Below are 12,335 nucleotides of genomic sequence, written 5' to 3' on the forward strand. Positions count from 1 at the left end.
TACGATTTTGTCCTATTTGTTCTTATTTGTACTCATTTTGTGCTTTCGTTAATTTACGTTTATGTCCACTAGATATTATGAAACTGTTGAAAATGCCTTTTGATATTTACATCACCGAATATGAGCACATGAATTTACACATTTCTAATTGTTTTTCTGCAAATGCTTCCAAAACGATTTTAAAATCTATTCTCCTTGTGTCTTCACTTTCAATCAACATAATTGCTAATCTATTTAGTCTTTCCTGATTTATTGTTGATATCAGATAGTCTTTTTTTTATTAAATTTATCCTGGAAATGATTTCTCTCCAAAAGCAACGCTTACTGGAACTGTTATGAACATTCGGAATTGCAAAAATCAATTGTTCATTTTGATGGTGGCATGGGGCCCTTTCAAACGCAAAGCCCGATTGGGCCCAACCATTCCAATCGCCTTTTCCCGGCCTGCAACAGGGTTGAGTTAAAAGAGGGTTGAATTGTACAGGGATTTAGTTGAATAAGGGTCGAGTTACAGGGGGTTGAGTTGAAGAGGGGCAAGGCTGTATAGATTTTGAGTTGACCCGTGATGAATTGAACGGGGTAGAGTTACATGGGGTAAAATTATAGCAGTTCATATAACTGGCTTACCAATAAAGTGAATACTCCACTCGATACCTTTTTTTTTGTTCTTTACGAATACAATAATCGCTTCTACTGTAAATTCAAATTTGAATACTTTTTAACCTAATCTAAACTAATATATAGATTCTAGCACTGAGAAAATGTAGCATTATTTTTTCGAAAACGATGGGAAAAGACGGCGGTGAGAAAACGTAGTATTACTTCGTGGAAAACGAACGATAACTCATACTTTAATTGAAAATTCGTCACTTTTAAGAGCTCAAAAAGTGCCTAAATTTGAGTTTGCGTAGAATCGATTATTATATTCGTAAAGAACATAAAAAAAGGCATCAAGTGATATGTTCACTTTATTGGTAAGTTAGTTATATGAGCTGTCATAATTTTTTGAAAATTTGTCATTTTTAAGAGTTCAAAAAGTGCTTAAATTTGAATTTACGGTAGAAGTGATGATTATTTTCGCAAAGAACATAAAAAAGGCATCGAGTGGTATATTCACTTTATGCGTAAGTCATATGAACTGCTATAATTTTACCTACATGAGAACCAGAAACAACTGCGACAAGACAATAATGATGCATAGAAATCACCTGAGAAGAAGGGAATTTTCAAATCAGCCCCATCTGGAGTTGTTGGCAGAGCTGCCAATCTGAACATCTGGAGTTGTTGACAGTGGCGATAATAAAGAATAAGTTGCAATGCTAAAAATAGAATGGCGATGCTAGGAGTATAGCAAATATTGAGATAATTAGAGTTAGTTCTTTTTCTCGAAGCTTTTTATGGTGTTTGATGGAAAATATAAAGAAAGTATACTGTTTATCTTTATCTTTTCTACAGACATGATTTTCCATCACATGGCATAACAGACCCATCTTAAAATTTGTAAACTGGAATCTATCAAAGATACGCCAGTACACAAACGAAAATTTGGATCTATAAGATCAGACAATAACCGGTTTATTGATCTTTGTGTTTGGACACCATTAGCTTCGGCTCTGTGGAAAACCATATTATAGCTATATTTTATTAAATACTTAGTTGGTATTTTGGTTAGGTTGCATTTTGCATGCAGGACCGCTATCATCAGCCCCCCCCCCTCGACTAATGTGCAAATATACAGCCAAAATTATATATATCCTATCTATCTCCCAAGCGTCTCACTTGTTTCACCCCTATACATGTAGATTATAATATTCGAGTGTGTACTGGCTAACAGATATGTACTTTCTTTTTCACAAGTTGTTATATTTTTTTGATGGAAAATATAACAAAAATACACAATCTACCTTTGCCTTTTAAAGATACATGATCTTCTATCATATTGCGCAATAGACACGTTCTTGGAATTTACAAACCTGGGATCTATAAAACCCGATCGGTTAAAAATGAAAAATAGGCTAAGACAGATGACTGACTAGATATCTACCTCTTTGATCAACTTTTTCACTCGTTGAATGATTTAAAACAAAAACAAAGAAACACATCAATACTAGATGTTTCATCCTGATGCTTCAATCAACATTTGAACCTTAAAAGGTGCATATGCATGTACTCTCCTGAGTTAATTCAAACTAGGGGTTGCCCACTTCCAAATACCTTTAAAGCAAGTGACATCACACGAGGCAAAAGCGCACACGCATTGCATTAATGCAGGGCTCCAACGGTGTCAATAAAGTTATTCATGAAATTCCTCACCATAAAGTTTGTCCCGCTCACACACAAAAAAATCAGCTTTTTGATTATACAACAACTTTTCATAACAAATAACTGAATTAATCAGACGTGCAACACAGGGAACAAACTTTTGTTTTAAGAAAAAACTTTTAATTAGCAAGGCTTAAATAGAATTTTTTGTCTTATTCTTTTACCAAGGAAAATATATAACAAGTATACACTATTACATATGTAGACACTTATCTGTGTGTGGTTTATTTAAAATTCTTCAGAAGTGGACTTTCTTTAAAAAGTGAAACAAAGTTCAACTTTCTCCTAACAGATGTATAGTCAACAAAGCCGTGCGAGGTTGTTAACTTTATTGACGCCGTGAGAGCCCCTCATAAGGGTGTCATCCGTGGGGAATTGAGTAAAGCTGCGAAATCTATACTAGACGGAAGAGAGTGGGTGAACTCTCCAATTTAAAGGGGTTACTAGCTCACATTATTAACCTACCTTATCTGCCATCTGAAAAAGTAACACAACATGAAGTTTTCGATTGCACATCGTAATCTTAACACATAGGTCCTGAATGGAATAAAAACACAAGGATTTTGAAAAATAGCCTCGAATCATTGCAACACGAAATACTCATTTACATATCATGAAAAGAGAAATCACCGAAAACGTCTCTACACTTCCCAGTAACCATTGCTATATCATGAAAAGAGAAATCACCAATGCAACAGCACAAACACACAAAAAAAAAAGAGAGACAGAAGGAGAAAAGGAAGACTGTTTTCCTAAATTAGTGATTAATATAGACCAGCACTTGAATGAGGCCTTAACCCTACTCATACATACAATCACATAGGTCAAACAGCATAGCGACACACAATCAACCATAAAGAATAATCCATGGACAGGCAGTCATGTCGTCAATAAGTATAAGTCGTCATTTACCAAACAATAGAAAAAATAATATAGACAAATAATTCAGAGGCAACACCCAACACAAGGGCTCATCAGGAGAATACACTGGCCTATATAAGGTTTCGCCACTTTAAATTCTCTACCCAGCACAGTGTTCGCCTATAAGATCTCCCCTCGGGTTTTTACAATTTCCCTTACAAAAATACACTAAGCTTCAGGCAACAGAACACAGCTTAAAAGAGACCTTTCCTTTAAATAGCAAAAATTTTGAATAATTGGCAAAATAAACCTTTTTTACAGGGAAACTTTACCGTTGAAAACATTTTCACAATCTATCTCTAATCTTTAAAGAAATAATACAACTTAATCGTGTAATGCCGAAAATTTTAAATACAAAATTTGTAGCGTATTCGCAAGGAGGGGGGAACAGTCATGACATTTATGAAACCTCTCTGGAGAAGATAAAGAAATGCAAAGCGCTGAAACATTTAGATACTTCATAGGAAGCTCTCAACTCCCCCCGGCCCCTCCCCTCGAACAGAGAAGACTTCATAGTCTTCTCCGCTGGTCTTTAGAAATATTTGCGTGTGCCCATTATACATAATTTACTAAACAAGATGTGTAGGCTATAGACCAAACAGATAGAATTTTGTATAAAAACTGGGCCAGAACGAAAGTCTATTCTCTTGACAAGTGAATACCGTCAATAGTGGCCGTACTTAGACATCAATGTTTAGCTAAAGTAGACATTTGAATCGAGATTAAGGGAATTTGACACCATAATAATTATTTTGTCAGTCTTAGCGTCGGCTGACAGTCTCAAAGACAAAGGATCCATTAGGAAATTACCCAGCACCAAAGGGAATTTCGGAAGCAATTTCCTTAAGAATTGATGGGGGAAAGGGTTTTAAATGTATTAACAGTTCGGAATGCTAACGAGAGGCTATTTAAAAATAAAGGAAATGAAAACGATCTGTAACTAATTGTTAAGCAAAACGGTGTCATTTCAATGTACATAGAGCACAAATAATATACACCCTAAGTTGGCAAGATTTCAATCATGGTGTTTAGCACAACAGGGAACTTCCAAAACTATCAAATTATTCAATGATACTTCTTTTGAGCTGATGTTTAATGTTTTACAAGCAGGTATGCTAGAATTTCTTAGGGACTACCCTTTCCTGAACTTTAAAAAGAAAATCCTGCTCCGTTCAATGGAAAAAAAGACTCACGCTTTCTAATGATGCTTTCTTTCTAATAATTCATTAAATCTTACTGTATTTATCTCCGGTACAGGACCTAAGAAGTTAAATAGTTTACATAAGATCAAGTTCACCCGTTTGGCCCTTGTTCAGAATTTCGCAATAAAATGTCTGCCATATTCTTGTCTTTTGTGACAATAAATTGCTGTTTAACTGTTTTTACATTTGTACCTAGAACCGCTCCTGGGGTTGGTGGTGCCCGGGGAAAAATTAATTAGAGGGCCCCACTCCCGACTCAGATATAAGCAAAAAAGCCGAATCAAAGTGAAAAATTCGATCAAATGAGCAATTACCTAGCCACACTCTCTTAGAAACGACTCTATTTTATTAAAAAAATATTTTTATTAAAAAAGGAGCAAGTCATAGATTTTCCTCGTTGTTCCGCATACTCCGTCTTTATACCCTTGATTGCCATCCTATTTGAAGGGAATAAAAGAGTTTTCTGTTCATACTAATAAAGTATTGCAAGTACCTTCTTAATCTTCTACCTTGGACCAATACTTCCAGAGTAACGGTATATTATTTGATAAATTATTTAATCAATAAAATACATTTAATAAATAACTTATCACTAATTTAATAAATTGTTTAAGCAAATAATCCTCTAATCATCGTCATTAAATGGCAGAGCAGATTTAGAGGTTTGCGTGATTGGAACCATAGATTTTGCGTGACATTTACTTAAAATGTATTCTATTTGTTTTGTTTTAGTTGTTTTGCTAGATTCTTTCAGTAGTGACGCATGACTGCTTCTAAGGAGACAGATAGGGGGTATATTATTAATTTTCTTCGAGATGCAGATGCTTTTTACGCATTAAGGAAGGTTTTCTAAGTGACAGATGTGCTCGTTACATAATAAGGAGTGTTTTTCTTCGATTAATAAAAAACCTGAGAGAGCCTGGAAAAAACCCTCTGGGCCCCAAGTAGGGACATAGTCCAAATTGACCATAGCCCAATATTTTTCTGCTTGACAAACAGAGCCTTTTTTGTCATCAAACAAAGGATTTTTCCTGTATTTCCGGGAATAAGGAGTGAACCATTAAGTTACCCTCTATCAATTTTCTAGGAACGAAGGCTTATTATTCTTCTAGCCGGACCGAGTAATTTCCTTTGTTCTCGGGAGGTACAAAACCAGGTTTCGAACAAGCATTTTCATCAGTTTTATATTAAATATTGAAAGTAGACCAAGATATACTACAACCAAATTGGAGCTACTACAGTTAACCATATTGGATTAATAACTAAAACCCCACCCCCACCCCATAAAATATCACTGACGAAATAATCTCATTTATCACGTCAAAATATGTGCTTTCTCTGTCTACATCTACATATATATAAATAAGTTGTCTGTGGGTTATGTCTGTCGAGTGACGTCATGTCATCATGTCATGTCGTCATGAAGTTAGTTGTCGTCATGTTTGTTATGACGATGACGTCATTAAAGGTATTTGAGAAAATCGTTCAAAGACAAATTTTTAATTGTAAGAAGATCGTGAACGGAAAAATGTTTAATTGTAAAATGACTGAAGAACCTACAATGGCAACAGTCGAGGAGATCGAGCTGCTCAAAGAGTCTATGCCAAAAAACTTGCGGCTGATAGAGAAAGTAAGAAAAGAAAGCGTGCCGAGGAATCACAAGAACAGCAAGAAAACAGGCTTGCGGCTGCTAGAGAAAGTAAGAACAGAAAGCGTGCCGAGGAATCACAATATATATGTATATATCTTCTATATATATAAAAAAAAGTTGTTTGTGTGTTATGTCTGTCTGTCTGTCTGTCCGCATATGACGTCTGAATTATTTCATCATATACCAATTCAAAAACGAATGTATTCAAGCCCGAAGTAGCTGAGTTGGTAACGCGTTATGTTCCAGGTTCTAGGTCCGAGAGGTTGCAGGTTCGAACCTTGGCTAGGTAAAAACTACAAAAAAAAACTAAAAAGAAAAAACTAAAAACTAAAAAAAACTAAAAAAACTAAAAAAAGGTAAAAACTACAAAAAAACTAAAAAAAAACTAAAAAACTAAAAAAGAAAAAAATAAAAAAGAAAAAAAATGAAAAATAAAGAGGGGGATTATAAATGACGACGGGGACACAGTGAATTTTTGATTAGCAATCACCATCAACAAAGCTCAAGGGCAATCATTAGAATCATGAGGTATAACTAAAAAAAAAGCTAAAAAACTAAAAACTAAAAAAAGGCCAATTCAAAAACGAATGTATATACAGACGGGACACCGGGACACGGGTTTAACCAGATGCGACTAAAATCGGATCGTTGTGAGATCTATATATATAAAAATAAGTTCAAAAACGAATGTATATACAGACCGGGACAAAAATGACGACCGGGACACCGGGACACAGGGAACATAAATGACGACCGGGACACTCGAAGAGAAATTACAGACTAGGACACCGGGACACAAATGACGACCGGGAAACAGGGAATATAAATGACGACCGGGACACAGGGACACAACTACAACGGGGACGCCGGGGGGCACAGGGGGATATATAAATGACGACGGCGACACAGGGAGTATTCGATTAGCAATCACCATCAACAAAGCTCAAGGGCAATCATTAGAATCATGAGGTATAGATCTGAATACGGATTTTTTTTTCCCATGGACAATTATATGTTGCATGTTCAAGAGTTGGTAAACCAATCTATTTATATGCACAGACAATGGGACAGCGAAGAATGTTGTATATTCGCAAGTTTTACGTAGTTCAAAACATATATATATATATATATATATATATATATATATATATATATATATATATATATATAATATATATATATATATATATATATATATATATATATATATATATATATATATTCAAAGGTGGGAAAAAGGGACACAACTACAATGGCGCGTAACTAATATGGCGCGTAACGACTTACGCGCACGTGGGGGCTTGGGGGGCGTGAAGCGTCCCCACCAACTAAAAAACTAAAAAGAAAAAAACTAAAAACTAATAAAAAAAAACTAAAAAAGCTAAAAAAACTAAAAAAAAAACTAAAAAAGAAAAAAAATAAAAAAGGAAAAAACTGAAAAATAAAGAGTGGGACTATAAATGACGACGGGGACACAGGGAATGTTCGATTAGCAATCACCATCAACAAAGCTCAAGGGCAATCATTAGAATCATGAGGTATAACTAAAAACAAAATAAAAAAAAGTAAAAAACTAAAAACTAAAAAAAAGACCAATTCAAAAACGAATGTATATACAGACCGGGACACCAGGACACGGGTTTAACCAGATGCGACTAAAATTCGATCGTTGCGAGATCTATATATATATATATATATATATATATATATATATATATATATATATATATATATATATATATATATATATATATATATATATAAGTTCAAAAACGAATGTATATACAGACCGGGACACCGGGACAAAAACGACGACCGGGACACCAGGACACAGGGCATATAAATGACGACCGGGACACTCAAAGAGAAATTACAGACTGGGACACCGGGACACAAATGACGACCGGGACACAGGGAATATAAATGACAACCGGGACACAGGGACACAACTACAACGGGGACGCCGGGGGGCACAGGGGGATATATAAATGACGACGGCGACACAGGGAATATTCGATTAGCAATCACCATCAACAAAGCTCAAGGGCAATCATTAGAATCATGAGGTATAGATCTGAATACGGATTGTTTTGGACAAAAAGGGTAGCTTTTAACACATGTCTTCGTCTACAAAATTCACGACTTTTAGTGAGTTAAATCTTTGCATAGAATTATGTAAAAATCATGTTTTATTTACACTAAATCTTTGATTTTTTAGGGGGGAGGGAGGCGGAGCTGGTTGTGACTACTCTTTTCGTATGAAGAAATGCAATTAGATCTAATTTAACTAGTCAAAGTTTATTCGAGAGAGGGGGGGCACAGATCAAGCGTAAGTTATTAGCCGTTAGTTAATTGCGTTACAAAGGAGCGAATATTCAAGGGAAAAGCGTATGAAGTTCCCTTGGAAAATTTCGGTAAAGCACAATATTTATCTATACATCAATAAATATATTCAGAGAAAATAAGAAATTTTGGAAAGCGTTTTTGTGGACGAAAGGCTTTTTTTATTTTCATTGAAAACACTTGAAATGGCAAATCTTTTCCCCTAAACGTTAAAAATTGATTTCCTGTCCCTGTATTGTTGCCAACTGACATCACATCTTCACCTTGGTGTAGTGAGGGAGAGGGGAACAGTTAGACCTAAGGTGACTTTGAGAGAGTAATAAATAGGAATTTTGTGAATACTAAGGAATTAGAATTTTTAAGGGTCGAGTTATTTGGAAAAGTAAACAATTTAATTTTTTATTGAAAGAATTTTGATGATACGCTTGGGGGTATGGGTAGCTATGCGTGAGCTACTAGAAGCGAGTTTAACTGGGGACATGTTAAAATTAGGCTCAAGTTATATGGGAAAACTAATAAATTTAATTTTTTATTACAAGAATTTTGATGATATGCTTGGGGACACCGTCAGCTTCTAGAAGCAAATTTAACTGGGGAACATGTTGAAATTAGGCTCAAATTATTTGGGAAACTAAAAAAAAATATTTTTTTTACAGTTTTGATGATACGCTTGGGGACATGGACAGCTATGCGTAAGCTTCTAGAAGCGATTTAACTAGGGATTGGTTAGAATTAGACTGAATTAGTCAATTTTTGGAAAACTAAAACATTTTAGTTTTATTACAACAATTTCTGATGATACGCTTGAGGTCATGGGCTACTAGAAGTGAATTTAAGTGGAAACTATGATTTTTGAGGACAATTATTTGGAAAACCTAAAATTTTATTTCTATACAAGGAAAATTCTCACCAATTCTCCAAATGACGATGGTATGCAATGACCCTAACCCTACCTATAAACAACATGACAGTTTTAGATCCTCTCAATAGAAGACTTCACATGTGGTGAGATTACCCCCCTCTCCTACTGCCTGAGATAGCCAAGTGTCTCGGGCTGGCCGGCCCTGGCTTCATAAATTGACTGAAGATACAAGACTAAAAATTAGAATACTAAAGATTTATTTTTAAAAGTTAGTCTATTAATCTACCTCTATATAACGGGATACTTTAGATCTTCCAGAAAAATTCTGTCAAAGTAGAATACATTAATGAACGTAAAATTTCAGGAAACGTCATGCTTTCCTATAAAGAGTGCGTACCTTGCAATGTAAAAAATTACATAAATAGTTGTTTAAAAAGAATAATTAAACCATTTTTAAGGTCTTCTTAAAAATCCTTCAATCGCTTTCCAAATCCACTGCCCCAGCTGCTAATGGCCAACTCTGAAGCAAGTACATCGGCTGAATGATTTGCGCGTTTTACTAGCTTCACCCAATGAACAGTTATCAAGACGTATATTGAGAGACTATTAAGACACATAAGGATTAGGGTTGCCAACAGCGGTACAATTGTACCATTTTGGTACATTTCACCTCTAAAGGTACATACATTCTGGTACAATCACAAATTTCCTGGCACATTTTATAAAATGTGGTACAATACGGTACAATAAGATTTGACCTCGCTGCGTCCTGGGCATCAGGACGCAGCGAGCGGAGGGAATTGTTGTTTTTTTTTGTTTTCTCTTCTAGAGTTTTAAGTATTCTTTTGCACATTTATTTAAGTACATGTTGGTGGCCTCTTGCGGTTATAATATAGCGTGAAGCAACATAGCCATCTGTACGTTAAGTACAAAATAGGTGACCAGCTATTTGGAGGAGTGACACCAAAACGGTCTCTGCAGGGGAAAGGAGGTCTCCCAAATATCTTTGAAAGAATATATCTGATACTCTGTTCTTTTTATTTTAATGCAATTTTCTGATCGTCCACGTGTTGTGCGTAGCGCAAAAAAAAATTTCGTCTTGCCCGTAGCACAACACGCGAAAAAATAGGTACATCTTTTTTACCAATGGTACAATTTTAGGGGGTTTTGTGGTACTTTTTCTTACGAAGCGTAGGCAACACTGATAAGGACAGACAAAATATATACAATACAGTTGTCCAACTGAGCAATTTCTAGGTAACTGATAAGTTTGCTCCTTATATCCTTCGGAAGTGTTTTCATGAATGTTGCCTGTTCAAACTATGATTATTCAAAACATTTGATCTTTACAAAAGAACCTTAACAGAGTTAAATATTATTTATAAAATACTCACGGTTTTTCTTTTGAGAATATCAATTTTAAACTATCGAATATTGACTAATAAAAATGAATTCATCGCTTGAGCAAATAAATCGTTTAATAAACATGGCAAAACTGTCAACATGGTGACCGGCGCTTATCCCTACCCAACGAAAAATACCCTCCGCCCTTCAGGAAAATATCCCACGGAAAATACACCTGCCAGGGGAAATACCCCGTGGAAAATAAGGCTTTCCAATTCGGAGAATTCAAGTTCCAAATTTGAGTGTATTTTTAGTTTCGTTGAAAAGTGCTCAGGAACGGGAAAAAGAGGAATTTATACACCAAAAGTATATTATAAATTGGAAAAAAACCCAAATCTATTTTTGTTGAAAATAATTCTAAATGAACTTTTGCGATTTTTGGCAGTATAGGGCGCCATATTAAAAAAATATTGAATAAGAAAAAAATGCAAGCGAACAATCATCAAAATTAAGCTGAAACAAATGGCATCAAAAAGTTTGAGAAGTTTTTGCTGTCCTTTGAAAGGATATTTCGCTTCGAGAACCAACAAATTCTTACAGTTTAAGTTTCTACGGACGAAAGCGTTGTCAAAATTATACGAGTTTGTTTTTCTACGAGTTGTCATGTTAATTTTTGCTTGCTTTTGAATTTCAATCATAGTCTTTTTCATAGAAAAAAATATTTTATGTTTTTGTTGTTTTTTTTTCTATTAGATCCCATAGTTTTTACTTTGAAGATTTTTTTAATTTATTTCTGCTCATTCTTTGGTTTAATGAGGCTCTTTTACTTTTATTTAAAAAACTTGTTCCGTATGTTTCACATTAACAAATACTATATGTAAACAATTAAATAAAAAAGACAACAAGTTTTCAACTGAGAGTAAGGAGAAACCTCAAGCCTTATAACGAACAGAAATTATTACGTATATGAAAAGAGGCTGCTCCTCCTCAAGACCTCGGTCTTTACGCTAAAGTTTTTTTTATATAAAATTTTAGAGCAAAGCTTAATGTTGTAATTAAACGGCCATTGTGTTTCAGGAATTGTTCTTAAAGAATTAGGTCAAAAAGTTAAAACCTTAGCGTAAAGAGCAAGATCTTGTAGAGGGACCGCCTCTTTTCATATACGTAATTAAATATAAAAAAAAAGTTTTTTTTAACTGAAAGGAAGGAGTGATATTAAAACTCAAAACGAAGAGAAAATCATTCTGTATATGAAAGGGGCTGTCCCCTCCTCAACACCCCGCTGTTTACGCTAAAGTTTTTATTGTTTTAAAATGGAGACTTGTGAGAAAGAGCAAACTTTAGAGTAAAGAGCGGGGCCTTGAGGAGGGGATAGCCCCTTTCATATTCTGAATGATTTCTGTTCGTTTTAAGTTTTAATATCACTCCTTCCTTTCAATTAAAAAAACTTGTCTTTTTTTTTATTTAATTTCTGAGCGTTTTGAATTAATGCAGATTTTGATTTTGGCTCATCGTTCATGAATAATTAAAACGAAATTTTAAGTTTTGATCGGACGATTTTGAAAAAATGGGAGGGGGCCTAGTTGCCCTCGATTTTTTGTCAAACAGTTCGTGGTAACGAACTGTAGGAAGGAGCGACCCGGCTAAATAGTAACCGAAACTCTAAAAAATGGAATTTTGATACCAATAG

The 12,335-nt window shown here is 34.8% G+C and overlaps 1 protein-coding gene across 1 annotated transcript in view; it reads right to left on the minus strand.

The window, feature by feature from the left end:
* LOC136038924 (calcium/calmodulin-dependent protein kinase type II alpha chain-like) overlaps positions 1 to 1,960 on the minus strand; it is a 42,534-nt gene extending 40,574 nt beyond the window's left edge. Inside the window, exon 1 of the mRNA XM_065722431.1 lies at positions 1,905 to 1,960. Coding sequence (XP_065578503.1) covers positions 1,905 to 1,938 — 34 coding nt within the window. The 5' untranslated portion in view covers positions 1,939 to 1,960. The remainder of the gene's footprint in view (positions 1 to 1,904) is intronic.
* Positions 1,961 to 12,335: the final 10,375 nt, after the last annotated feature.

This window comes from Artemia franciscana, chromosome 18 (assembly GCF_032884065.1).
Source record: "Artemia franciscana chromosome 18, ASM3288406v1, whole genome shotgun sequence".
Classification (NCBI taxonomy): domain Eukaryota; kingdom Metazoa; phylum Arthropoda; class Branchiopoda; order Anostraca; family Artemiidae; genus Artemia; species Artemia franciscana.